A 26,556-nucleotide genomic window follows, 5' to 3' on the forward strand; every position below is an offset into this window, starting at 1 on the left:
CTGATCCCCGTCCCGATCCCGGTCCTGACCCCAATCCCGATCCCGGTCCCGATCCCACTCCCGACCCCAATCCCGGTCCCCAATCCCAGTCCCGATCCCGACCCCAAACCCAGTCCCGATTCCAACCCAAATCCCGATCCCAATCCCAATCCAGACCCCAATCCTGCCCTGATCCCGGTCCCGACCCCATTCCCGACCCCATTCCCGACCCCAATCCCGGTCCCAGTCCCGATTCCAACCCCAAATCCCGTTCCCGCCCCTGAGCCCGGCGCGATGTGAGCGCTCCCGCACCATGTCCCGGCAGCGAGGTACGGGGGCTCCAGAGGGATGCGAGGCTGGGGGGCAAAAACCTAAAAAAGGGGGAGGAAAGAGGGTTCGGAGTGTGGGGGTGCCCACCCGGGGGTGGGGTGGGAAAAGGGGGTTCGGGTGGAAAAGGGGTGCTGGAAGGGGACAAGGAGGGACGGGGTGTCCCCCCCGACATTGGGGTGTCCCCCCCGACATTGGGGTGTCCCCCCCGACATTGGGGTGGCGTGGCAGGGTGGGGAGGGGGACAGCGCCTCTCCCAGCTCCCTCCCAGGGGAAATTTGGGGGTGCAGGAGCCGTGGGGGGAGCGTCCCCACCCTGCAGCCGTGGCCCGGAGCCTCCGCACATGACGAGTCACGCTGTGGCCGCGAGCGGCTCCCTGCAGCCTCCTCTGAGTCATCCCCAGTTGGGCCAGAGCCACCCGCGGGGTCCCCGGGGTCACCCCCACACCCGCACACCCCCCAAACCCCGCGGGGACACCGGGCAGCCCCAAATGTCACCCGGGAGTGGCATCACCCGGGCACCGCGCGTTCCCATGGCATCGCTGGGGCCGCCCCGTCCTTCCTCCTCCTCCTCCTCCTCCTCCTCCTCCCCCGGGGATGAGGATGCCACCGCGCCGGGGGAGCGGGCGGCTTTGCTAGGAGACGCTCTGTGTGTGTTTTGGGGGGCGTTCTCCTCCCTGCAGATGTTTTCCATCGCGGCCGCTTTCCCTTGGCACGGCACAGGCAGCGGGCACGGGGCCAGCGGGGAGGGGAGCCCCTGTGCCCGCCCTGTGCCGGCTGCTGGGCACATCTGGGCACATCTGGGCACATCTGGGCACAGCTGGGCACGGAGCGCTGCCCCACTGAATTTGGGAGGGAGCGCGGGGGGAGACGCAGCGAGGGCAAAAGGGTGAATGGACGGAGATGTCATTGCCCAGGAATTCGGCCTGGGCGGAGGAGCGGAGAAAGGGAGGGAGGGGAAGAGCCAGGCCCGCTGCCCAGGGGGTGACAGTCCCCGTGTCCCCACAGCGCCCGCAGGTCCCTCCAGCCAGCCCCTGCCTCAGCCCCCCCGAGTTTTTCCCGCTGGGAGTTCTTTCCCCATTTTCCCCTCCCCGGTTTCCAGGGAAATCCAGATGTTTGGGCCCAGCTCCGGCGCTGCCAGATGTTTCCTCTCCCCGCGGGCAGGGTGTGTGCTCCCCGGCCGGGGACACGCCGAGGGGACACGGGGACCCCCGTGCCAGCCTCACCCCCGCCCCCCGGAACACGCGTGGCACTGGGGGGCTCCTTCCCCCGCCCAGGGGGTGCCACCTGATTTTTGGGGTTCCCCGCATCCCTGCTGAGGAGGAGAAATGCGGGATTCAGGGATGGGGGGATCAGGGACACCCGGGGCGCTGCAGGAGGTGACATCGCTGGGACTGTCCCTTTCCAGCTGGGGAGTGACAGAGGGGACACGAGCAGGGATCGGGGTGGTCTGGGGGGCACCAGGAGGTTCTGGAATGTTGGATCCCAGCTGGGAGCAGCCAACAGAGCCGAGCCCGGAGCGGGGCCGTGCGAAGCAATTCCAGATGCGCAGCAGGAGGGACCCTGGGGGGAGCCGGGCAGTGACACCGGGGGGCTCGGGGACATCTGTGGTGGCAGCTGGAGGTGCCCGGGGCTCGGGTGTTCCTGCTCTGCTCCACCCGCACCCCCCAAACTGGGGGCACAGGGACCCTCCCACCGTGCCCGGGGTCTCTCGGGGGTGGCGCTGCTGTCGCGGCTGTCGCGCTGTCCCCGCTCCGGGCACAAAGTAGCTCCTTGTCCCTCTCTGTGGACTCTGAATGCGCAGCGTTTCAACCTTCATCAGCTGCTCCAGGCTGCCAGGGCTCCTCTTCCTCCTCCTCACCTTCCTCCTCACCTTCCTCCTCCTCCTCCTCCGCACGCGGAGCCCCAGCGCAGCTCCGCGGAACAAACCGGCTCTGTGAGGGCACACAGAGGAGCCTTCATCCCCCCAGACCCCTCCTCATCCTCCCCCGGTACCCCCGGGCCCGACAATGGGCGGATTGTGCCGGGTCGGGGCAGGGCAGGGCCGGTGGGAGTGGGCACGCACCCGGTATGGCAACGGGGACACCCCATGGCATCAGGGACACCCCCATGGCATTGGGGACACCCCAGGGCATCGGGGGAACCCCCATCGCATCGGGGATACCCCCATGACATCGGGGACATCCCCATGGCAATGGGACACCCCAGGGCATGGGGGACATCCTATGGTATCAGGGACATCCTCATGGCATCGGGGACATCCCCATGGCAATGGGACACCCCAGGGCATGGGGGACATACCAGGACATCGGGGACACCCCCATGGCATCGGGGACACCCCAGGGCATAGGGGGAACCCCCATCGCATCGGGGACACCCCCATGGCATCGGGGACATCCTAGGACATCGGGGATTCCCCATGGAATCGGGGACACCCCCATGGCATTTGAGACACCCCAGGGCATCGAGGACGCCCCCAGGGCATTGGGAACACCCCCATGGCATCAGGGATTCCCCCCATGGTATCGGGGACATCCCAGGGCATCGAGGACACCCCCATGGCATTGGGGATTCCCCCCAGGGCATTGGGGATTCCCCCCAGGGCATTGGGAACACCCCCAGGGCAAGGGGGACACCCCCATGGCATTGGGGACACCCCAGGGCATCGGGGGAACCCCCATCGCATCGGGGACACCCCAGGGCATGGGGGACATCCCAGAGCATCGGGGACACCCCCAGGGCATCAGGGACATCCCAGGACATCGGGGATTCCCCATGGCATCGGGGACACCCCCATGGCATTGGAGACACCCCCATGGCATCAGGGATTCCCCCCATGGCATTGGGGACATCCCAGGGCATCGAGGACCCCCCAGTGCGGGTGGCAGGGATGGGGACCCGTGCCCACCCTGTCCTCTGGAGGGTCGCTGTCCCTGTCCCCCGCAGACCTGGACAAGCTGCTGTCCGACCTGCGCTCCTTCCTGCTCCTCCTGGACCGCGAGAGCCTCAGCGCCGCCGCTCGGGCCAAGAAAAAATCGGTGTGGGAGCTGCTGCGGCGGCTGCAGAGCCCCCCGTGTGAGTGCGGGGCTGGGGGCGGGGGGCACCCCCGATGGGTGCCCGGTGGGCTCGGGGTGCGGGGCCGTGACCCGCAGCTCCCCCCGCAGCAGAGGATGCAGAGTACATGATCATGCGCTGCCTCTCGCCCTCCCCGGGGACCCCGCAGGGCCGGAGCAGCCCGGGTGAGTCCCACCTCCCACCCACCCCATCCCCTCCTCCTCCTCCTCGGGGGTTCCCGCAGCCCCTCAGCACCCCCGGAATTGTTCTGCCCGGCAGGATGCAGGACGGAGGATGCAGAGGGAGGGAGAGACTGCGAGTGCAGCCCGGGCAGCGCGCTGAGCCCGCACGGAGGGGTCAGAGAGGGGCTGGGGGCTCGGGGGAATGTGGGGGATGTGGGGGACGTGGGGGCTCTGGGGGTTCCGAGGTTTTGAGGATTTGGGGGTTTGGGGGCTCTGGGATTTTGGGGGTTTGGGGATTTGGGGGCTCTGTGGGCTCCGGGGTTTTGGGGTTTGGGGGCTCTGGGGTTTTTGGGGATTTGGGGGTTTGGGGGCTCCGGGATTTTGGGGATTTGGGGGTTTGGGGGCTCTGGGGGCTCTGGGATTTTGGGGATTTGGGGGTTTGGGGGATGTGGGGGCTCTGGGGTTTTGGGGATTTGGGGGTTTGGGGGCTCTGGGATTTTGGGGGTTCTGGGGGCTCCGGGGGCTCCGGGGTTTGGGGGTTTGGGGGCTCTGGGGGCTCCGGGGGCTCTGGGGTTTTGGGGGTTTGGGGACTTGGGAGTTTGAGGGCTCTGGAATTTTGGGGTTTGGGGGTTTGGGGGTTCTGTGGGCTCCGAGGTTTTGGGGATTTGGGGTTTTGGGGGTTTGGGGGCTCAGCCAGCTGCACAGGGGGTCCCGGCCATGCCAGGGGTGGCACCGCTGGCCAATCCTGCTCGCAGCGGGAGGGTCCCAACCAGACTGGAAAGTTTTTTGGCAGAGCCCCCCCGGCAGTGACCTGGGGACCCTGCGAGGTTCCCCGGGGGGGGGAGGGGGCAGCACCTTTGGAACTCCCCTTGTACCCCCAGAACAAAGCACCGGGGGTCCCCCCGACCCCCCCAACCGATGATTCCTACGAAGACGCCGAACCCCCCGGTCCCGGCAGGAGCGGTGAGGTCTCCCCGCGACCCCTCCCCAGCACCCCCGAACCCCCCTCCCCCCTGCCCTGACCCCATCCCACCCCCCAGGCGGCGGTGACAGCGACAGCAGCCACTACGAGTCGTACGGAGAGGAGGAAGAGGAGGAGGAGGGGGTGACAGATCGGGCCCATTACCTGCGCTGGCCATCGGCCACCAAAGCCGAGCCCGAGCACCCCGGGCGCCCCGAGGCGCAGCTCTGCGGCTTCCTCTGGAGGAAACGATGGCTCGGGCAGTGGGCAAAGCAGCTTTTCATCGTCCGGGAGCACGTGCTGCTGGTGAGGATGGAAAAAAGGATGGAGGGTGGGAGAGCGGCTCTGTGGCCTCTGTCACGGTTCTGGCCTCTGTCACGGTCCACTCAACCTGAGCGGGGTCGTGATGGTTCGTTCGACAGCCAGGTGCAAAGGACAACAGCAAGAGACCGAGGTTTTGTTCAGCAGCAAGCAGCAAAGCAATTTATTGAGGGTTAACAATTCAGTTTTGGGGTAATGGTGAGGAGGAGAGGGGGAAAAGGATGACGAGGTAGGGAGAGAGAGAGAGAGAGACACAGAGAGAGAGAGAGAGAGAGAGAGAGAAAGACAGACAGAGGGACAGAGAGACAGAGAGAGAAAAGGGGAGGGAATAGCTACCAACAGATGAGACTCCTCAGGTCATCCGGGGATGTCTTCCATCCGTGGGGAGAAAGAAGTCTCCGAGGTCTCTTCTGAGAGTGATGATTTTATAGTCCATTTTATGGCCAAAAGGTGGGGAGATTTATGGACTATTGTGTTCAGAGGACCATGGCTTCAAGAATCAGGTGCAGAAAGTTTGGCTGTTGTAGCCCCGTACCTGCCCGACCCCATTGTAGCGTGACAGCACAGCACACACCCGACACAGTCCCTTGGCAAGCACCCACAGCAGCTCCTGCCCAGAGCGAGTGGTGGGGGTCTCAGGCTCTCAGTCTCTGACGATGATTGTGAGGCAGATCAGGCAATCTTCAGACCGACCCTTACACCTCCCCGACCCCTCCGTGCCCACCCTGATCCCTCCGTGCCCACCCCGACCCCTCCGTGCCCACCCTGACCCCTCCGTGCCCACCCCGACCCCTCTGTGCCCACCCTGACCCCTCCGTGCCCACCCCGACCCCTCCGTGCCCACCCCGATCCCTCCGTGCCCACCCCGACCCCTCCCCGAAGTGTTTCAGGTGCGCCGCGGACCTGCAGCCGCTGCTGGAGCTGGACCTGCGCGGCTGCCGCGTCACCTACAAGGACAAGAGGGGCACGAAGATGCCACACGCGCTGAAGGTGACAGGGACGGCGGGAGAGGTGCTGGTCATCGGCTTCCAGAGCCGGCAGCAGGCTGAGGACTGGAGGAAGGTTTGGAGGTGTTGCAGCCGGGCAGGAGTGGGGTGGGCAGGGGGAAATGGGGGCACAGCCCGGGGATGATTCTGTCTGTGCCCAGCTCTCCTTTCCCCTTTGGAAACGGGGATTTGGAGGCCGGGGGGCAGCGCTGCGCGTTTCCCTCGGCAGGTGATCGAGGAGGTGAGCAGCGATGCTCCCAGCGGGCTGGCAGCTCTCAGTGTCCCCGCGTCACCTCCCTCGAGGCTCCGCAGGGTGAGTTTGTGTCGGAGAACAAAAATGGGAATGGGTGAGGAATTCATCCCAATGTCCTTCTGGGGAGGGGGATGGGGGGCTGGAAACCACAGAGATGGGGATCCCTCACCCCCGCTCTCAGCCTGCAGCATCCCAGCTCGGCAAGGAGGAGCAGGAGGAGGAGAATCGCTCCCGGCAGAGCCCAGCCCGCAGCCCGCGGCACGGAGAGGATCCCAAAGGAGGTGGGGGAGAGGGGATGGGGTGAGAGGGGGGAGAGGGGTGAGAGAGGATGGGGTCGGGGGGAGAGAGGGGATGGAGTGAGAGGGGATGGAGTGAGAGGGGATGGGGTGAGAGGGGGGAGAGGGGAGAGAGGGGTGAGAGGGGAGAGAGGGAATGGGGTGAGAGGGGATGGAGTGAGAGGGGATGGGGTCGGGGGGAGCGAGGATATGGGGTCAGAGGGGAGAGAGGGGATGGGATGAGGAGGGAGCGAGGGGACAGGGTCGGGGGGAACGAAGGGACGGGGTCAGGGGGGTGCGGGTGGATGGGATCAGGGGGGTGCGGGTGGATGGGGTCAGGGGGGTGCGGGTGGATGGGATCAGGGGGGTGCGGGTGGATGGGATCAGGGGGGTGCGGGTGGATGGGGTCAGGGGGTGCGGGTGGATGGGATCAGGGGGTGCGGGTGGATGGGGTCAGAGGGGAGCTAGGAGATGGGGTCAGAGGGTGTGGGTGGATGGGATGAGGGGGTGCGGGTGGATGGGATCAGGGGGTGCGGATGGATGGGATCAGGGGGGTCAGGGGGGTGTGAGTGGATGGGGTCAGGGGGTGCGGGTGGATGGGGTCAGAGGGGTCCTACTCGCTGACCGCGGTCCCCGCAGGGTTCCTGGCCGTGCGGCTGCGCGGGCGCTGGCAGCGCCTGTGGTGCGCGGTCCGGCACGGAGCCCTGCGCATGTTCCCGGAGCCCGGCGCTGCCCAGCGCCCCGTCTGTGCCCTGCGCCTGGACGGCTGTGAGGTGTCCCCTGGAACGGCCACCGGCTCCCCCCAAAACCTCCGGATCCGAATCGCCCAGCGCGGCCGGGAGCTCGCCCTGCTGCAGGTGAGTGAACGTGGGGTACCCTGTGTCCATCCAGGGGCACCCCCTGAGCCCAAACCCTGCCCTGGACCCCAAACCCTTCATTGGGGGCACTCCCTGACCCCAAACCCTGCCCTGGGGGCACCCCTGACCCCAAACCCTGCCTTGGTGACACCCCCTGACCCCAAACCCTTCATTGGGGGCTCCCCCTGACCCCAAACCCTGCATTGGGGACACCCCCTGACCCCAAACCCTTCATTGGGGGCTCCCCCTGACCCCAAACCCTGCCCCGAGGACACCCCCTGAGCCCAAACCCTGCCCTGGGGGCACCCCCTGATCACAAACTCTGCATTGGGGGCACCCCTTGAACCCAGACCTGCCCTGGGGGCTTCGCTTGATCCCAAACCCTGCATTGGGGGCTCCCCCTGACCTCAAACCCTGCCCCGGGGCCACCCCCTCATCCAAAACCCTGCCCTGGGGCTTCCCCCTGACCCCAAACCCTTCATTGGGGGCTCCCCCTGATCCCAAACCCTGCCCCGAGGACACCCCCTGAGCCCAAACCTGCCCCATCCAGGCCCGTTCGGATGAGGAGAGGGAAGCCTGGCTGAAGACCCTGCAGGCCAGGGAGCCAAAGAAGGGGGACGGGCCCCCCCCGAGACCCCCGAGGCCGAGCAGCCGCCCTGCCGGGTGAGGATTTTGTCCCCCCCCCGTCGCTCCCGCTCCTCTGTGGGCTGTGGGAACAACGGGATCCCCTCCTGCCTGCAGGGGGCTGCTCCTGCGCCGTGTCCCGACCCCCAACACCTACATGGACGATCCCTTCGGGCCTCCCCCACCGGCCGAGACCCCCAAACAACATCTGTACTCCAACGCGGAGCGGCTGCAGCAGCTGGTAACCCCTGCTGGTGCCTTTTGTCCCTCCTCTCGTGACCTCCGCTGTCCCCTTGCCCACGGGCTTCTCTTCCCTCGGCAGCAGCAGAGCCTGGACCGGGCGGCGCAGGGGCAGCGCAGGAGACCCGTGTCTGCCCTGCCCAGCTGTGACAGCCCCGCCGCGGGCAGTGCCCGGCCCCCGAGGGCAGGTGAGAGGGGCTGGGGGCTCCAGCCGGGCTGCGAGGGGGTGTCCCCGCATTCCCCAGCTCCCCGTGCTGGGCTGGTGGCCGTGAGATGGGATTTGTGTGTCCTTCTCCCTGCTCTTCCTCTTCTCTTCCTCCTGGTGCTCCTTTCTCTTCCCTTCCTCCTCCTCATCCTTCCCCTGGCCTTCCTCCTGTCCTTCCTCTCTTCCATCCCCCCGACTCTCCTTCCTCTTCCCTTCCTCCTACTCATCCTTTCCCTGCTTTTCCTCCTGCCCTTTCCTCTCTTTCCTTGCCTCTGACCCTCCCTCCTCTCCCCTTCCTCCTCATCCTCCTTCCTCTCTTCCCTCCCTCCCCACCATCCCTCCTTTGCTCCGTCCCTCCAGGATCATTTTTCTGCTTTTCCTCCTCACCCTCCCTCCTCTTCCCTTCCTCCCCTCATCCTCCCCTTGCCCTTTTTCCTTCCTCTTCCTCCCTCATCCTCCCCTTGCCCTTTTTCCTTCCTCTTCCTCTCTTCCCCTCCTCCCCTCATCCTTTCCCCGCCTTTCCTCCTCACCCTCTCTCCTCTCCCCTTCCTCCCCAGCACCCGGGACGTCTCTCCGCGCCAGACCTGCCAGCGCACAGCTGCCAAAGGACACCCCCAACCTCCGGAGCGGGGATTTCTCCCTCTCCCAGCACACCCTGACCCTGCCCGAGAGGAAGGGGACGCGGGATGGCCTCGATGTCCTCATCGGTAGGAGCAGGGGAGGCTCCGGTGCCACTCCGGGGGTTGAGATGTGCCAGGGTTTGACATCGCTCCCGCTGTCCTTGCAGGGAAAAAAGCTTTTCCCAAGCTGGAGGAGAAGGTGGAGCAGCTGGAGAGCCGAGTGAAGGGCAGGCTGAAAGCCGGCTCCGAGATGAACCTGCTGGCCCTCGGCAAATCAATCAAGGGTCACATCGCGGCCACCGCCAGCTCGGCCGGCTCCGAGGTGAGGGGACAGCGGAGAGGGAGCGAAAACGGAGCAGAGCGAGGTTGGGAGGGCACAGCCGAGCTAAGGAGGCTCCTCTCAGGGTTTTTTCCCGCAGGGTTCGTTCCTCAGGCCGCTGCTGAAGCGCTCCACATCAGCCCGGAGCGCGCTGCGCCCGCCGCCGTCCCCGCGCATCGCGGGCACGGGGAATGTGATGCAGAAAACGAAGGTAACTCCAAAATGCGGGGAAAACAGGAAGGGTTTAGGGCGATCCCACAGCAAAATGAGGGATTCAGCCTCTGGGTTTGTCCAGGAGTGGGAGATGAAGTCGGCGATGTGAGCACGGAGCGTCGGGCTGCGCGTGGATCGTGCAGGGCCTGCCTGGGTTCAGCCTGGAATTTGATTTTTTAGCCGTCGCTATCAACGCTACAACTACGCACATCTATTTTTTATATGCAGATATATCGGTACACACTTAGCAGCTCTCCACCCGTGGGTTTCCAGTCTCTCCCCCTGCATCCCCACCCATCCCAGCGCCTCGTTTTTGGGGTATAAATTTGGGATAAAATCGGGAGCTGCTGGCTCTGTCCCCAGTCCATCAGCAGGAATTCAATCCCCCTGCCAGCACCCCAAATTTGCAGGGATGGGGATGGATCCAGCAGCTGTGGGGGACACAAATTTGGGAGGAATCCGATTGTCCATTCCCTGGAGTCAGCGGGACCCGGGCTGGGCCCTGGGCGCTTTTCCAACAGCTGAGCTGGTCAGGGCTTGGTTTGAACTGGAGAAATGTTATTTTTTTTAAAGGGTAATAATAAAAAAAAAAAAGTCGGAAAATTTGGGTTGTGCTGCGGGAAAGGGTGAGCTGGGAATGGGGTGTCCTTGTCCTGGTGATTGTGGGATCCATCCCAGGGCAAGGAGTTTGTGAGATCAATCCTGACCCCGAAAAAGGAGTTTGTGGGGTCAGTACTGATCCTAAAGAAGGAGTTTGTGGGGTCAGTCCCGACCCCAAAAAAGGAGTTTGTGGGGTCAATCCTGATCCCAAAGAAGGAATTTGTGGGGTCCCAAAGATCCCAAAGGGGTTTGTGGGGTCAGTCCTGACCCCATAGAAGGGGTTTGTGGGGTCAGTCCTGATCCCAAAGAAGGAATTTGTGGGATCAGTTCCCATCCCATAGAAGGAGTTTGTGGGGTCCCAAAGATCCCAGAGAAGGAGTTTGTGGGGTCAGTACTGATCCCAAAGAAGGAGTTTGTGAGTCAATCCCCATCCCAAAGAAGGAGTTTTTGGGGTCAGTAGTGATCCCAGGGAAGGAATTTGTGGGGTCAATCCCAGAGAAGGAGTTTGTAGGATGAGTCCTGATCCCAAAAAAAGGAGTTTGTGGGGTCAGTACTGACCTCAAAGAAGGAGTTTGTGGGGTCAGTCCTGATCCCATAGAAGGAGTTTGTGGGGTCCCAAAGATCCCAAAGAAGGAGTTTGTGGTGCCAATCCTCATCCCACAGAAGGAGTTTGTGGTTCAATCCCGACCCCAAAGAAGGAGTTTGTGGGGTCCCAAAGATCCCAAAGAAGGAGTTTGTGGTGCCAATCCTCATCCCACAGAAGGAGTTTGTGGGGCCAATCCCCATCCCAAAGAAGGAGTTTGTGGGGTCAATCCCCATCCCAAAGAAGGAGTTTGTGTTTCAATCCCGATCCCAGTGAGGAAGTTCCTGGGGTCCATCCCGTGTGAGTTGATGCCCCTCGTTGTGTGTGGGATCCATCCCCATCCAGCACCGCCCCCCGGAGCAGTTTCAGGGCTGAGTCCCCTTCCCAACCCCTCCGTCCTCCCCCTGGTCCCTCCCTCCCCGCCCCGGTCCCGCCCCATCCCATCCCGATCCCTCCGGGAGCCGCAGCGGGGACGGGGGAGGAGGGAGCGGAACGGGGCGGGTCCAGCGGAGCGGGGCGGGACCGGCACCGGCGGGGCCGGCAGCGGGGTCAGCACCGGCACCGGAATCAACACCGGCCCCGGGGGTCCCAGCCATGCTCAGCCGGCTGGGAGCGCTGCTGCAGCAGGCGGTGGAGACGGTGAGAGGGGAGGGGGGACACGGGGGGAACGGGAACCCCGAATGGGACCGGGAATGGGGGTGGGGGTCTCCGTGCCCCCCTGACCCCCGTCCCGGCGTGATGAGCAGCGGGAGCCCAGCGTGGACCTGCTGGAATCCTTCATCGAGCACTGGAGGGGCATCACCGGCTACTACCTGGAGACCACGGGTGAGTGGGGTGGGGGGAGAGGGGAGAGGGGCTTGGGGGGCTTTTTTCCTGGGATTGGGATCCTTTTATCCCCGGCATGGGGTCTCTGCAAGGTGGGGATAAAGTCCTTGTGGTGTGGGAACAGATCCTCGTGTCCTAGGAGAGGAACTAAAATAGGGTGTCCTAAAAATGGGAAATAGGTGTCTGTGCCCAGGGAGGTGCTCCGGGAGGGGACCCCATTCCCTGGGACACGATCCCATGTCCTGTGAGGGGTCCCTGTGTCCTGCGAAGGGTCCGTGTGTCCTTCGAGAGGGTCCCTGTGCCCTAAAAAAGAACCCTCGGCCTAGGAATGATACCTGTGCCCCGGGGCAGGGTGAGGGGACATGTCCCGGGACACGACCCCATGTCCTGGGACACGATCCCATATCCCGGGACAAATCCCCGCACCCCGGGACGGGACCCCACACCCCGGGACAGGACCCCAGCGCGTTGTGGCCGCCCTGGCACGTGGGGACAGGGCACGGATCGCCCCTTTCCCAAACCCGGGCAGGATTTATCCAGCCGGGCTGCCCTGCCCTGCCCGGCCCCGACCCCCGGGCACCGCGCTGGGATCGGCACGGCGGGGTTGGCAGGGTGGGGACAGCACCTGGCGGGGTGGGGACAGGGTGGGACAGCGCCCACAGGCTGGGACACGTCCCTTGGGATGGCTCCGGCCCCGATTCCCGGCAGGATCCCGGTCCTGGCCGTGCCCGGGGGGTCTCGGTGCCCAGCCGGGGTCGGGATGTCCGGCAGTGCCCTAGGCCGGAGCGGAAGCGGCTGCTCCATGCTCACATTGCCATCTAGCGACATTCCCGCTCCGGAGGAGCAGGCTGCGATCCTGGGAAAAGGGAAAAGGGAAAAGGGAAAAGGGAAAAGCTCTGGCACAGCCCCGCAGGCACGGCTGGCACCGCACCGGGCATCGCTCCCGCTGCCGTGCGCGGGGGGACCCCGCAGCAGCCCCCAATCCCTGAATCCGTGAATCCATGAATTCCTGAATCCATTAATCCATGAATCCATGAATCCATGAATCCATGAATCCATGAATCCCTGAATCCATGAATCCCTGAATCCGTGAATCCCTGAATTCCTGAATCCATTAATCTATGAATCCATGAGTCCATGAATCCATGAATCTGTGAATCCCTGAATCTCTGAATTCCTGAATCCATGAATTCCCGAATCCCTGAATCCCTGAATCCATTAATCCATTAATCCCTGAATCCATGAATCCATGAATCCATGAATCTATGAATCCATGAATCCATGAATCCATGAATCCATGAGTCCATGAATTCCCGAATTCCCAAATCCATGAATCCCCAAATCCCTGAATCCCTGTATTCCTGAATCCCTGAATCCATGAATCAATGAATCCATGAATCACTGGATCCATGAATTTCTGAATTCCCAAATCCATGAATCCATTAATCCCTGGATCCCTGGATCCATGAATCCATTAATCCATGAATCCATGAATCCATGAATCCATGAATCCATGAATCCATGAATCCATGAATTCCCGAATCCGTGAATCCCTGAATCCGTGAATCCATTAATTCCTGAGTCCATTAATCCATTAATCCATGAATCCCTGAATCCCCAAATCCCTGAATCCATGAATCCATGAATCCATGAATCCCTGAATCCTCACATCCCCGAATCCCTGAAACCCCAAACCTCTGAATCCATTAATCCCAAACTCCAAACCCCAAACCCCAAGCTCCCCAAACCCCTGAATCCATTAAATTCCAAACCCCTGAATCCATTAAATCCCAAACCCCCAAATCCCCGAATCCATTAACCCCTGCACCCCCAAACCCCTGAATCCATTAATCCCCAAATCCCCCAACCCCTGAATTCATCAACCCCAAACTCCTAAATCCATTAATCCCCAAACCCCTGAATCTATTAATCCCTAAACCCCTGAATCCATTAATCCCAAACCCCCAAATCCCCCAAAGCCCTGAATCCATTAACCCCTGCACCCCCAAACCCCAACCCCAGCCCCCTGAATCCATTAATCCCAAACCCCACAAACCCCCAAACGCCTGAATCCATTAATCCCAAATCCGTGAAACCCGAACCACCGAACCCCCAAATCCCTGAATCCATTAATCCCAAACCCCAAACCCCTGAATCCATTAATCCCAAACCTCAAACCCCAAACCCCCAAATCCCCAAACCCCCCAAACTCCAAACCCCTGAATCCATTAACCCCTGCATCCCCGCACTCCCAAACCCCAAACCACTGAATCCATTAATCCCAAACCCCAAATCCCCAACCCCAAATCCCTGAATCAATTTATCCCTCCCCCCGCAGACGAGCGCGTCCCCGCTGGCCAGACCGAGATCCCGTGGCGGCTGCGGCAGCTCCTGGACATCCTGGTGTTCGAGGAGCGGCAGCGGCCGCCGGGGGACACGGGGCCGTGCCTGGAGTACCTGCTGCAGCACAAACTGCTGGAAACGCTGGGGACCCTGGCCAGGGCCGAGGTGGGTCAGGGGATGGGGGAATCCCTCGGGATTGGGGTTTTGGAGCGGTTTTTTGTCTGTAATTTGAATTTTGGAGCGGTTTTTTTGTCTGTAGTTTGAATTTTGGAGCGTTTTTCCTTGTGTAATTTGAATTTTGGAGCGTTTTTTTCTCTGTAATTTGAATTTTGGAGCGTTTTTTCTCTGTAATTTGAATTTTGGAGCGTTTTTCTTTCTGTAATTTGGATTTTGGAGCATTTTGGGGTGATTTTGGGGTGATTTTGGGGTAATTTGAGGGTGATTTCGGGATGATTTGGGACGGATTTTGTGGATAATTTTGGGGGTAATTTTGGGGTGATTTTGGGGTGATTTCAGGGCTGTGTGTGGGGTGATTTTTGTGTGATTTGGGAGGGATTTGGGGGTAATTTGGGGATGATTTGGGGTGATTTCGGGGATGATTTGGAGATGATTTCGGGGGTTATTTGTGGGATAATTTTGATGTGATTTTTGGGTGATTTTGGGGTTATTTGGGGATGATTTGGAGGTGATTTCGGGCTGATTTTGGGGCTGTGTGTGGGGTGATTTGGGGGTGATTTTGAGTTGATTTTTGGGTGATTTGGGGGTGATTTCGGGGCGTTCCCCGCAGTACCCCATCGGGATGAGGCAGCAGGTCCTGCTCTTCTTCAGCCGCGCTCTGGGGCAGCTGCAGCAGCCGCTGCTGCACTACCTGAGCGTGCACAGACCCGTGCAGGTGAGGCCACACCTGGGCCAGGACCCAGAACCCCAAATCTCAGTCCCTGCACCCCCAGAACCCCAAATCTCCATCCCTGCACCCCCAGAACCCCAAATCTTCATCCCTGCACCCTCAAATCTCAGTCCCTGCACCCCAGATCTCCATCTCTTCCCCCTAGCACCCCCAAATTTTCATCCCTGTGCCCCAGCATCCTCAAATCTCCATCCCTGCACCCCAAATCTCCGTCCCTGCACTCCCAGTACCTCAAATTTCCATCCCTGCATCCCCAAATCTCCATCCCTGCACCCCCAGAACCCCAAATCTCAATCCCTGCATCCCAAATTTCCATCTCTGCATCCCCAAATCTCCATCCCTGCACCCCCAGAACCCCAAATCTCAATCCCTGCATCCCAAATTTCCATCCCTACACCCCCAGAACCCCAAATCTCCATCCCTGCACCCCAAATTTCCATCCCTGCACCCCAAATCTCCATCCCTGCACCCCCAGAACCCCAAATCTATATCCCTGCACCCCAAATTTCCATCCCTGCTCTCCTGCACCCCAAATCTCCATCTCTGCATCCCCAAATCTTCATCCCTGCACCCCCAGAACTCCGAATCTCCATCCCTGCACCCCTGCACCCCCAAATCTCCATCTTCTCCCCCCCCAGCACCCCCAAATTTCCACCCCTGCTCCCCAAATCTCCATCCCTGCCCCCCCAGAAGCTGCTCCAGCTCAGCGGGGACCGCCTGGGCTGCGACACGGAGAAGGAGGAGGCGCAGTTGGCTGCGGTGCTCTGCTCCAAAATCCAGCAGGATCCCGGGCTGCTGCCCTATATCCTGGAGGTGGGACAGTGTGGGGTCATCCGTGGGGTTTGGGCTCCTGGAATTTGGGGTTTTGGAGATATTTTACAGCCTCCTCCTTGCTGGAAAACTCCTCGGGTGAGGAAGAGGAGGAGGAAGGAGGAGAAGGAGAAGGAGAAGGAGAAGGAGAAGGAGAAGGAGAAGGAGAAGGAGAAGGAGAAGGAGAAGGAGAAGGAGAAGGAGGAAAAGGAGGAAAAGGAGGAAAAGGAGGAGGGAAAGGAGGAGGAAAAGGAGGAGGAAAAGAAGGAGGAAAAGGAGGAAAAGGAGGAGGAAGAGGAGGAAGAAAAGGAGGAGGAAAAGGAGGAGGAAAAGGAGGAAGAGGAGGAGGAAGAGGAGGAGGAAAAGGAGGAAAAGGAGGAGGAAAAGGAGGAGGAAGAGGAGGAAGAAAAGGAGGAGGAAAAGGAGGAGGAAAAGGAGGAAAAGGAGAAGAAAAAGGAGGAGGAAAAGAAGGAAGAAAAGGAGGAAAAGGAGGAAGGTGGTGGCTACAATATTTTGCTGCTCCTCTTCCTCTCCAGGGTAAGAACATCCTGAACGGGAGGAGAGCCCCGGGCAGCCCCAGGGATGAGGGTTTGGAGCATCCCCCGGGCAGCGCTGCCACCTCCCCGGCCCGCAGGGACAGCAACCTCGTCACCTGCCTGCTGGGGCTGTGCCGCAGCAAGGTAGGGACACGGAGGGTGGCACTTTGGGGACAGCGGGTGGCACTTTGGGAACAGCGGGTGGCGCTTTGGGGACAGCGGGCACTGTGCCGACCCCTGTGCCCTCCTGTTCCTCGCAGAAGAGGCGGGTGGCGCTGAAGGCTCGGGAGAACGTGCTGCTGCTGGCGGGGCTGTCGCAGGAGGCGGCTGTCACCTGCCTGGTGCGGGGCAACGCCCTGTGCCAGCTGCTCACGGGACACCTCTGTGACCTCTACAGCGCCGTGCCCGCCGGCACCGACCCCGCCGATGTGCTCGCCATGGACAGGGCCAGCTGGAGGTCAGGGGACACCGGGAAGGGGGTCTCAGGTGGCACCCAGGGGGTGGCACAGCCTGAGGGTGTCTGTCCCCTGCAGGTCGCAGGGGGATGGTGCTGGGGATGGGAATTTCCCCGGGAAGGAGAGCCTGGCTGAGTTCCTGGGCTGGCTGGATTTCCTGGATGAGCTGGTGATGGGCGCCCACCCGGTGAGGACGGCGGGATTCATTAATCTGGGAGTTAATTAGCGCCTGATCCCCACTTTGTTGTCACCTCCAGGGGTGGGCAGCCCCGTTCCAACATTTCTCATCCAACCTAAACCTCCCTGGGTGCAATTCAAGGCCGTGTCCCCTTGTCCTGGGGTGTCCCCACTCTCAGCCCCTCGCTCTCCCCCAGCTCGTGGCCGATTCCATCACCGAGGCCGTGGAGGAGAAGTTTTTCCAGGGAATCCTGCAGCCGCAGCTCCTGCAGATGTGAGTGAGCCCAGCTGGGGTGTTGATCTCCTCAGGACCCCCTTGGAGCCGGGAGCAGGGGGGGAATTTCCCCTTTTTTCCCCTGGATAAACCCCCCTCCCCACCCCGCAGGTCGGAGCTGGCCGTGCTGGGCGCCACGGCCGTGCTGGCGGGGATGGTGCGGCAGCTCCGCTCCCCTGCCCTGCTCCAGCGCCTCGTCCTCTTCCTGCTGGGACCCCAGCGACACCCCGAGACCCCCGGGGACACCCCCCACCCCCTGAGGGCACAGCTCATCGAGCGCTGCGACCACCTGAGCGACGAGGTGAGCTCACCCGGGCTGCTGAACTGCTTTGGAGGAGAGGAATCTGCTTAGAAATGGAAAATGTGAACCCCTCCCTCCAAATTATTATCATTTTGAAATCAAGGGGCTCTCAGGCAAAGATATGGGAATAGGAATAACAGTTCTTTACTAGGGAAATTAAAATAGAAATACAGAATTCCAAAGAACAACCCCAAGCCCTGCCAGAGCCAGAATCCAAGCTGACAGCCGTCAGTCAGGCAGGGTGTTGGCAGCAGTCCCATCCCATGGTGGCTGCATCCTCCTGCAGTGACAGATGTGGCTCAGCTGGAGCAGTGCTCCTGGACAAGGTGCAGTTTCCCTCTGGAGCTCCAGGGATGATGTGGAAGGGTCTGGTTTTCCTCTGGGATCCAGTGGGAAAGGCTGCTCTGATGTTCCAAATCTCAGATTTGATCAGGGTAGGAAATGCTTGGCTCCTCCCCTGGCTGGAGCATCTCCCCATGGGATGATGGAATTTTATCAGCCATGCCCTGGGACTCAGTGGCCATGGACAGGAGAGATCTCCTGGAGGGAGGATGGGCTGTGGGAAGATAAAGAACACTGCCCCAGCTGATTTAACAGCTGTGCCATGAACAGGAGATATCCCACAGAGATCAGGATCACTGCCACAGCTGGTTTAACAAATGATCCATGAACAGGAGATTTCTCCCATAGACACAAAGAACACTGTCCCACCTGGTTTATAAAATAAGTCCCATTAACAGGAGATATCTCCTGGTGGAAGGATTGGAATTAACAGTGCCCCAGTTGGTTTATAAAATATGGCCATTAACAGGAGATATTCCACAGAGATAAAGAACACTGCCCCAGCTGGTTTTTAACAGCTGGTGACAGAATCCAGATTTTTGGTCACTGTGTTGCAGCCCAAGACAGCTGGGTGGGTGGGTGGGCAGTGCCAGGGGGGTCTCACCTTGCTGGCCGTGCCCAGATCAGCCTGGCCAGCCTGCGGCTCTTCGAGGAGCTCCTGAGGAAGCCCCACGAGCACGTGGCTCACAACCTGGTGCTGAGGAACCTGGAGGCCAGGGCTTACCTGCAGCGCGGCCCCGAGGAGCGCGGGGCCCCCGAGACCGACCCCGAGGAGGATGGGCTGTGAGTGAGGGGGGGCTGGGTGAGGGGGGCAGCCCCCAGTGCCCACCCTGCTAATGCTGACCCCTCAGTGCCCACCCTGCTAATGCTGACCCCACAGGGTGACCTGGGTGAGGGGGGCAGCCCCCCAATGCCCACCCTGCTAATGCTGACCCCCCAGTGCCCACCCTGCTAATTCTGACCCCACAAAGTGCCAACCCTGCTAATGCTGACCCCCCAGTGCCCACCCTGCTAATGCTGACCCCCCAGTGCCCATCCTGCTAATGCTGACCCCACACAGGGACCTGGGTGAGGGGGGCAGCCCCCCAATGCCCACCCTGCTAATGCTGACCCCCCAGTGCCCACCCTGCTAATGCTGACCCCCCAATGCCCACCCTGCTAATGCTGACCCCCCAATGCCCACCCTGCTAATGCTGACCCCTCAATGCCCACCCTGCTAATGCTGACCCCCCAATGCCCACCCTGCTAATGCTGACCCCTCAATGCCCACCCTGCTAATGCTGACCCCCCAATGCCCACCCTGCTAATTCTAACCCCTCAATGCCCACCCTGCTCATTCTGACCCCCCAATGCCCACCCTGCTAATGCTGACCCCCCAGTGCCCATCCTGCTAATGCTGACCCCACACAGGGACCTGGGTGAGGGGGGCAGCCCCCCAGTGCCCACCCTGCTCATGCTGACCCCCCAATGCCCACCCTGCTAATTCTGACCCCCCAGTGCCCACCCTGCTAATTCTGACCCCTCAATGCCCACCCTGCTCATTCTGACCCCACACAGGGACCTGGAGGAGGATCCCTATTTCACCGACGGATTCCCAGACGATTTTGGGAGCACCAAAAATCCTTCCCCGGCATCACCCCCGGCGGGGAAGGGGCGAGCGAGCGAGGTGGTCAGCAGGTAGGGGTTTGGAGGGGCTGGGCTGGGATGGGGGGGCTGCATCCCCCTCCTCATCCTCTCCTCCCTCTCTTGCAGCTTCCTCTGCCTGGTCCCTGAGGAAGCCAAAACCTCCTCGTGCATGGAGGAGGGCGGCTACGACACCTACGTGCAGGACGCCCTGGCGATGGTGGGTGCCTGGGGGTGTCCCCAGCCTCTGGGTGGCTGTCCCCTCTCTGGCTCTCAGCTGTTGTCACCCCCTGGCAGGTCCAGGCGTGTCGGGCCAGCTCAGCCCCGTGGGGGTGGCCCTCGTCCCCACGGCCCCTGGACTCGTGTCACCCCGGAGTGGCTTTTTACGAGGGACATTTCCTCAAGGTGCTGTTTGACAGGATGAGCCGGATCCTGGATCAGGTATTGGGTTCTGCTCTGTGCCCCTGGCACCCACAAGACCCCCAAAATGGGGACAAAACCATCAGCAGTGCCCGGTGGGGACATCAGAAAGAGGGGACATTGTGGGGACACCAGCTCCTGAGCATCCCCCTCTCCCCTCCCAGCCCTACAGCCTGAACCTGCAGGTGACCTCGGTGCTGTCCCACCTGGCTGCCTTCCCCCACCCCCACCTCCACGAGTACCTGCTGGACCCCTACCTCAGCCTGGCCCCCGGCTGCCGCTCGCTCTTCTCCGTCCTGGTCCGGGTAATGTCACCCAGGGGGCTGTGGGGACACGGGGACACGCCCTGGATGGCGGGGGTGACCCTTTCCTCCCTCCCCAGGTGATCGGGGACCTGATGCAGCGGCTCCAGCGCGTTCCCCACGCCAGGGCCAAGCTGCTCCTGGTGCGCCGGCAGCTCCTGGGGCTGGAGCCGGGAGAGCAGTGAGTGCTGGGAGGGGACAAAACGCGATTTTGGGGAGGGGGTTGTACCCCACAGACCCCCCCTCAATCGCTGGTGTCCCCATCGCAGGATGGATCACACGGTGCTGTTCAAGGGCGTGGTGGTGCTGGAGGAGTTCTGCAAGGAGCTGGCTGCCATCGCCCTGGTCAAGGGGCCACCGGAGGGGCCACCCTGAGCCCCTCCCTGAGCTCCCCATCTTCAGCCAGGCTCTGGTGGCCACTGGAGATGGTTCTGGTGGCGCTGCAATAGCCAGGAGTGGCCGTGGCACCGCGGGAAGGAGCTGGCAGGAGGATGAGGAGGGGCCGAGTCCTTCGTTGTCACCTCGGCCAGCCCCGAGGTGTCGCCGCGTCCCCTTGCTGGGTGTGGAGCCCTGGGTGCTGTGGCTCCTCCTGGGTGCTGTGGCTCCTCCTGGGTGCTGTGGCTCCTCCTGGGTGGTGGTTCCTGCTCCCCCCGCGCTGTCGGAGCTGCCCCGGGCCCCCCAAGGCTCCGGCAGGGAATTTTTAGGCAATAATGGGGTGTGTGGGGCAGTGCCCCCCTCTCCCCACTCAGCAAGGACTCGGTTGTCCCCTGCCCTCGCTGTGGCAGGGGGAGTGTGACACGTGTGACACGTGTGTGTGTGACATGTCTGTGTGTGTGACATGCTGTGTGTGATCTGGTGGGGGACTGTCCCCCCCAGACCCCGCATTGCCCCTCCCCAGGGTGATGGGACTCTGCTCCAATAAAGCTGTGACTCAGCACCACCTCCTGTGCTGCTTCCCAAGCACCCCAAACCCCACTCCTCATTTCCCCAAACACCCCCAAAACCCAATCCCCATTTCCTCAAAACCCCACTCCTCATTTCCCCAAATACCCCCAAACCCCACTCCCATTTTCCCCAAATACCATCAAACCCCACTTCCATTTCCCCAAACACTCCAAAGCCTCACTCCCCATTTTCCCTCCAAACCCCTCTCCTCATTTCCCCCAAACACCCCCAAAACTCACTCCCCATTTCCTCAAAACCCCACTCCTCATTTCCCCAAATAACCCCAAAACCCAATCCCCATTTCCCCGAATATCCTCAAACCCCACCCCTAATTTTCTCCAAACACCCCCAAACCTCACTCACATTTCCCCAAACACTCCAAAGCCTCACTCCTTATTTTCCCCCCAAACCCCACTCCCCATTTTCCCCAAACACCCCAAACCCCAATCCCCATTTTCTCCAAACATCCCAAAAACCCACTCCCCATTTTCCCCCAAACCCCACTCCCCGTTTTCCCTCAAACTCCACTCCCCATTTTCCCCCAAACCCCACTCCCCATTCCCCCATTTTCCCCCCCCCAAACCCCACTCCCACTCCCCCAAACCCCCCAAACCCCATTTCCCCCCCATCCCCTCTAACCCCGCCCAGGGACACACAACCAGCAGCCGGCTTTATTTTATTCCTTCTCTCAGCACCCCGAAACCCCAACCCAGCCTCGCACCACCCCGCCCCCACCTCCAGCACATCCCGGAGCTCCCCTTTCACCCCTCTCCGCCTCCCCCATTCCCCAATCCATGTTTTTGAGCCCTAACTCCGCACGGGCACCGCCGCCCGGAGCCTCTCCAGGACGCGCCCCCGCAGCCGCTCCTCCCGCACGGGCCACCAGCGCAGCGCGGGGTCGCGGGGCTCGGGGGGCTCGTCGCGCTGGCTCCCCTCGGGGACGCTCAGCACCACGTTGAAGCAGATGCCATCGGTGTCCCCAAGCCCCCCAGCGCGGTGCTGCAGCCCCAGCAGCCCCAGAGCTCCGGGCTGCGCGTCCCAGCCCAGGCGGTCCCGCAGCAGCCGCAGCAGGGGCGAGCGCAGCCCCGCGCGCAGCTCGGATGGGGACGTGCCACACGCCACCACGGGCAAGTGAGGGGTGCCAGAGGTGGCCAGCAGCAGCCACAGGTGGCCGGAGGGGTTGGAGAAGGGCAGGAGGAGGCGCAGGCAGAGCGGGGAGCAGGGCAGTTCCCGTGGCAGTGTCGGGGGGTGCGCGGGGCTCCGGCGGTAGCGGGTGGCGAGCTCCAGCACGGGCAGGATGTCCAGGGAGCGGAGTGGCAACGAGCGAGGGTCCCCGGGCCACCAGGTGGCTTGGAGGGACTCGGCGTCGGCATCTTCGAGGGTTTTCAGGGTCCCACCTGGGCGTGGAGGGATGGCACGGATTGGGGGGGACAGCGGGGAGGGGCTGGGGGACACTGAGGGGACATTGAGACCCCCGAGGTGGGGCTGGGAGGGGACACTGATGGGGACATTGAGAGCCCCAAAGTGGGGCTGGGAGGGGACACAAATACCCATCGTGGAGGTGGCAGGGGACAGAGACAGCCATCATGGGGGTGGCAGGGGACAGAGATAAACATCCAAGGGGATGCCACTTTCTGTCACGAGGCTGGCAGGGGACAGGGATCGCCATCATGGGGCTGGCAGGGGACACAAATACCCATCGTGGGGCTGGAGGGGACACAAATACCCGTCACGGGGGTGGCAGGGGACACAAATACCCATCATGGGGCTGGCAGGGGACACAAATACCCATCATGGGGGTGACAGGGGACACAAATACCCATCGTGGAGGTGGCAGGGGACACAAATACCCATCGTGGGGGTGACAGGGGACACAAATATCCATCATGGGGGTGACAGGGGACACAAATACCCATCATGGGGCTGACAAGGGACACGGATTGCCATCATGGGGGTGACAGGGGACACAAATACCCATCATGGGGCTGACAAGGGACACGGATTGCCATCATGGGGACGCCACTTCACATCACGGGGCCAGCAGGGGTCACAGGCAGCCACTATGGGCTGGCAGGGGACAGTGACACCCATCACGGAGATGCCAGCTCCCATCACGGGGACGGCAGGGCACAGTGACCCCATCCCGGGGCCACCCGGTCACCCTCCCCCCGACCCCCCCGAGCCCCCCGAGCCCCAGAGGACACCAACCCGTGGCCCGTGCCAGGAAGGCGAAGCGGATCCAGGCCGGGCCGCGCTCCTCCAGCGCCAGCAGGGTCAGGGGCTCGCACTCCAGCCCCGACTCCTCCCGCACCTCCCTGCGCAGCGCGGCCGCGATGCCCTCGCCCGGCTCCATGCGGCCCGCGGGCAGGTACCAGCGGCCCCGGCACTCGGGCTTGGCCTCCTGCACCAGCAGCACCGCGTCCTGCGGGAATGGGATACTGGGGGAACTGGGGGAACTGGGGGAACTGGGGGGTACTGGGGGGTACTGGGGGTACTGGGGGCACTGGGGGCACTGGGGGTACTGGGGGAGCTGGGGGAACTGGGGGCACTGGGGGTACTGGGGGGTACTGGGGGGTACTGGGGGAACTGGGGGCACTGGGGGAACTGGGGGGTACTGGGGGAACTGGGGGCACTGGGGGAACTGGGGGAACTGGGGGCACTGGGGGCACTGGGGATACTGGGGATACTGGGGGAACTGGGGGCACTGGGGGCACTGGGGGTACTGGGGGGTACTGGGGGGTACTGGGGGAACTGGGGGAACTGGGGGAACTGGGGGTACTGGGAGGATGGAATGGAGGTACTGGGGGCATTAAATGGGGGAACTGGGGGCACTGGGGGGCACTGGGGGCACTGGGGGAACTGGGGGAACTGGGGGAACTGGGGGAACTGGGGGTACTGGGGGAACTGGGGGAACTGGGGGGATAGAATGGAGGTACTGGGGGGCACTGGGGGTTACTGGGGGAACTGGGGGAACTGGGGATACTGGGGGAACTGGGGGGATGGAATGGGGGTACTGGGGGGCTGGACTGGGGGCACTGGGGGGCACTGGGGGTACTGGGGGGCACTGGGGGGATGGACTGGGGGATACTGGGGGAACGGGCTGGCTGCACTGGGGCATACTGGGGGAACGGGCTGGCTGCACTGGGGAGCACTGGGGGATACTGGGGGATACTGGGGGGCACTGGGAGCGGGGGCTGCCTCACCTCCTGGTTGAAGAGCACGGCCAGCACCACGTAGCAAACGTTCCTGCCCAGGCGCACGGGGCCGGGGGGCTCCGGGGACCCCTCCAGAGCTGTCCCCACGTCCCACCCGCCTCCATCCAGCACCGCCTCCAGCTCCGGCACCGGCGCGTCCCCCATGGGCACTGCGGGCACCCCACGGGGCCAGCTCAGGGCGTGCCGGGGGTTTGGGGGGACGAGGGGACCCCCCAAAGGTGCAGGCGAGGGGACAAAGAGCCGCGGCGGCGGGGGGGCTGCAGGGGGTGGTGAGCGAGGGGCTCCGGAGATTGTGGGGGGCACGGGGAGGGGGATCGAGGGGGGCTGGAGGAGGGGAAGGGTCTGCTGGACTGCGGGATGGCCAGGGGGGTGTAAATGGGGAGGGGTCTGCTGGGCTGGGGGGGCACGTAGCGAGGGAAGAGCTCGGTGGCTTTGGCGATGCAGGGAGGGGCGCAGAAGGGGAAGGGTCTGCTGGACTGGGGGACCCCCAGGGGGAGGAGGAAGGGGTCGCTGGGTTTGGGGAGCCGGGGGGGGCTGCGGTAGGACAGGGGCTGGCCGGACTGGGGCAGGCACGGGGGGGCGCAGCACGGGAAGGGCTGGCTGGACTGCGGGGGGCACAGCGGGAAGAGCTGGCAGGATTTGGGGAGCCGGGGGGGGCTGCGGTACGAGAAGGGCTGGCTGGACTGCAGGATGCACGGGAAGCTGAAGGAGGCGAAGGGCTGGCCGGACTGGAATATACTGGGGGGAAAAGGCTGGCCGGACTGGAGGATACTGGGGGGAAAGGGGTAGCTGGACTGGTGGTTACTGGGAGGAAAAGGTTGGCCGGACTGGAAGATACTGGGAGGAAAAGGCTGGCCGGACTGGAATATACTGGGAGGGAAAGGCTGGCCGGACTGGAATATACTGGGAGGGAAAGGCTGGCCGGACTGGAATATACTGGGAGGAAAGGGGTAGCTAGACTGGTGGTTACTGGGATGAAAAGGCTGGCCGGACTGGAGGATACTGGGAGGAAAAGGGTAGCTGGACTGGTGGTTACTGGGAGGAAAAGGCTGGCCGGACTGGAAGAGGTAATGGGAAAACGGGTGTCCAGACTGGGAGGCACTGGGAGGAACGGGCTGGCTGGACTGGAAGATACTGGGAGGGAAGGGCTGGCTGGACTGGGGGGCACTGGGAGGGTAAGGACGGCTGGACTGGGGGATGCCCGGGCTGGGGTAGAAGAGCTCGCTGGGCTGGGGGGTGCCGGGGGGGCTGGAGCTGGGGGGGGACTGGGGCTCCCAGTAAGGCTGCAGGGCGAACTGGGGGAGGGGCTGCTCCCAGTCTGGGGGGCACGGGGCGGGGGGCAGCGGGGGAAAGGGGGGCGAGCTGGGCTGCAGGGTGCAGGGGGGGGGCTGGGGGTGCGCTAGGGGCTTGGGGGGCTATGGGGGGGGGTGTTGAGGGAGGGTTTGGGGGCTGCAATGAGGGTTTGGGGGCTGCGGTAAAGGGGAGGGTTTGGGGGGCTACAGGGTGCAGGAAAAAAAATGGTTTGGGGGCAAATAAATGTTCCCCAATAAAGGTTTTGGGGCTGCAGTTTGGGGGGGGGTTCAGGGAGGGTTTGGGGGGCTACAGGGTGAAATTAAGGGAGGGTTTGGGGGGGCTGCAGGGTGCAATGAAGATTTGGGGGAATGCAGTGGGGGCACGGTTTGGGGGGGCTGCAGCAAGGCTGGGGGGGTGCAGGAAGGGTCGGGGGGATGCTGAATTTGTCGGGGGGCTGCAGGAAGGCTCGGGGGGCTGCAGGAAGGGTCGAGGGGCTGCAGGAAGGGTCGGGGGGCTGCAGGAATGGGTCGGGGGGATGCTGAAATGGTCGGGGGGCTGCAGGAATGGGTCGGGGGGCTGCAGGAATGGGTCGGGGGGCTGCAGTGAAGATGGGTGGGACGCTGAAAGGGTCGGGGGGCTGCAGGAAGGCTCGGGGGGATGCTGAAAGGGTCGGGGGGCTGCAGGAATGGGTCGGGGGGATGCTGAAATGGTCGGGGGGCTGCAGGAAGGGTCGGGGGGCTGCAGGAATGGGTCGGGGGGATGCTGAAATGGTCGGGGGGCTGCAGGAATGGGTGAGAGCGCTGCAAGGAGCATCGGGAGGATGCGGGAAGGCTCGGGAAGCTGCGGGAAGCGCCGGGAGGATGCGCTGAGGGTCGGGGGGCTGCAGGAAGCTCGGGGGGTTCCGGGGGTCCCCGGGCGAGCTCCGGGACCCCTCCGCCCCCCCCGCACCGCGCATGCGCCGCGCACTCACCGCGCCGGGGGCTCCGCCGCGCCGGCCCCGCCCCCCTGCTCGCCGCCCATTGGTCAGCCCGCCCGAGCAGCTCGCTGCTCATTGGTTGATCGTGCTGTCACTCATAGTGGGCGGGATATGGCCTTAAAGGGGCCGCGCGGCGCAGAGTGCGTGGCGCAGAGTTAATTACGCGGGGTTAATTAGGCGGTGCTGATTCCCACGGGGGTCACCGCCTCTTGTT

General features: G+C 62.9%; 3 protein-coding genes across 3 annotated transcripts; 2 read left to right on the forward strand and 1 right to left on the reverse strand.

The window, feature by feature from the left end:
* Window positions 1-114: 114 nt before the first annotated feature.
* Window positions 115-9,996, forward strand: LOC117007909 (actin filament-associated protein 1-like 2). The gene is made up of 17 exons (XM_033081370.1): window positions 115-308; window positions 3,252-3,380; window positions 3,470-3,544; window positions 3,639-3,715; window positions 4,423-4,504; window positions 4,582-4,808; window positions 5,706-5,885; window positions 6,039-6,122; window positions 6,244-6,343; window positions 6,977-7,194; window positions 7,745-7,857; window positions 7,936-8,059; window positions 8,141-8,246; window positions 8,821-8,970; window positions 9,051-9,205; window positions 9,303-9,413; window positions 9,498-9,996. The coding sequence occupies exons 1-17, from the start codon at window positions 293-295 to the stop codon at window positions 9,522-9,524; spliced, it is 1,974 nt and encodes a 657-aa protein (XP_032937261.1). The 5' UTR covers window positions 115-292; the 3' UTR covers window positions 9,525-9,996.
* A 1,126-nt stretch (window positions 9,997-11,122) lies between these two features.
* FHIP2B (FHF complex subunit HOOK interacting protein 2B) lies at window positions 11,123-20,854 on the forward strand. Its single transcript, XM_033081369.1, has 17 exons — window positions 11,123-11,237; window positions 11,345-11,423; window positions 13,762-13,931; window positions 14,554-14,658; window positions 15,364-15,486; window positions 16,020-16,163; window positions 16,280-16,476; window positions 16,553-16,661; window positions 16,849-16,925; window positions 17,037-17,226; window positions 18,191-18,351; window positions 19,126-19,245; window positions 19,321-19,411; window positions 19,489-19,632; window positions 19,776-19,916; window positions 19,994-20,094; window positions 20,183-20,854. Exons 1-17 carry the CDS (start codon window positions 11,193-11,195, stop codon window positions 20,286-20,288), a joined length of 2,103 nt encoding a protein of 700 aa, XP_032937260.1. The 5' UTR covers window positions 11,123-11,192; the 3' UTR covers window positions 20,289-20,854.
* A 785-nt stretch (window positions 20,855-21,639) lies between these two features.
* On the reverse strand, window positions 21,640-26,356 carry NUDT18 (nudix hydrolase 18). Its single transcript, XM_033081408.1, has 4 exons — window positions 26,337-26,356; window positions 24,062-24,222; window positions 23,067-23,280; window positions 21,640-22,255 (listed from the first exon to the last, which is right to left on the reverse strand). Exons 2-4 carry the CDS (start codon window positions 24,215-24,217, stop codon window positions 21,666-21,668), a joined length of 960 nt encoding a protein of 319 aa, XP_032937299.1. The 5' UTR covers window positions 24,218-24,222; window positions 26,337-26,356; the 3' UTR covers window positions 21,640-21,665.
* Between the last annotated feature and the right edge of the window lie 200 nt (window positions 26,357-26,556).

This window comes from Catharus ustulatus, chromosome 27 (genome assembly GCF_009819885.2).
Source record: "Catharus ustulatus isolate bCatUst1 chromosome 27, bCatUst1.pri.v2, whole genome shotgun sequence".
NCBI classification, from domain to species: Eukaryota; Metazoa; Chordata; class Aves; order Passeriformes; family Turdidae; genus Catharus; species Catharus ustulatus.

Excerpts from the sequence above, each read along its gene's own strand:
- LOC117007909 (XM_033081370.1), top strand. Across the intron at positions 5,886-6,038 it reads AGGCTGAGGACTGGAGGAAG|GTGATCGAGGAGGTGAGCAG; the intron begins GTTTGGAGGTGT and ends TTCCCTCGGCAG. Across the intron at positions 8,060-8,140 it reads CGGAGCGGCTGCAGCAGCTG|CAGCAGAGCCTGGACCGGGC; the intron begins GTAACCCCTGCT and ends TTCCCTCGGCAG.
- NUDT18 (XM_033081408.1), bottom strand. The coding sequence starts at position 24,217 with ATGGGGGACGCGCCGGTGCCGGAGCTGGAGGCGGTGCTGGATGGAGGC. Across the intron at positions 23,281-24,061 it reads CCGTGCTCTTCAACCAGGAG|GACGCGGTGCTGCTGGTGCA; the intron begins GTGAGGCAGCCC and ends CCATTCCCGCAG. Across the intron at positions 22,256-23,066 it reads CTTCCTGGCACGGGCCACGG|GTGGGACCCTGAAAACCCTC; the intron begins GTTGGTGTCCTC and ends CTCCACGCCCAG.
- FHIP2B (XM_033081369.1), top strand. The coding sequence starts at position 11,193 with ATGCTCAGCCGGCTGGGAGCGCTGCTGCAGCAGGCGGTGGAGACG. Across the intron at positions 18,352-19,125 it reads GACCCCGAGGAGGATGGGCT|GGACCTGGAGGAGGATCCCT; the intron begins GTGAGTGAGGGG and ends GACCCCACACAG. Across the intron at positions 20,095-20,182 it reads GGGCTGGAGCCGGGAGAGCA|GATGGATCACACGGTGCTGT; the intron begins GTGAGTGCTGGG and ends TCCCCATCGCAG.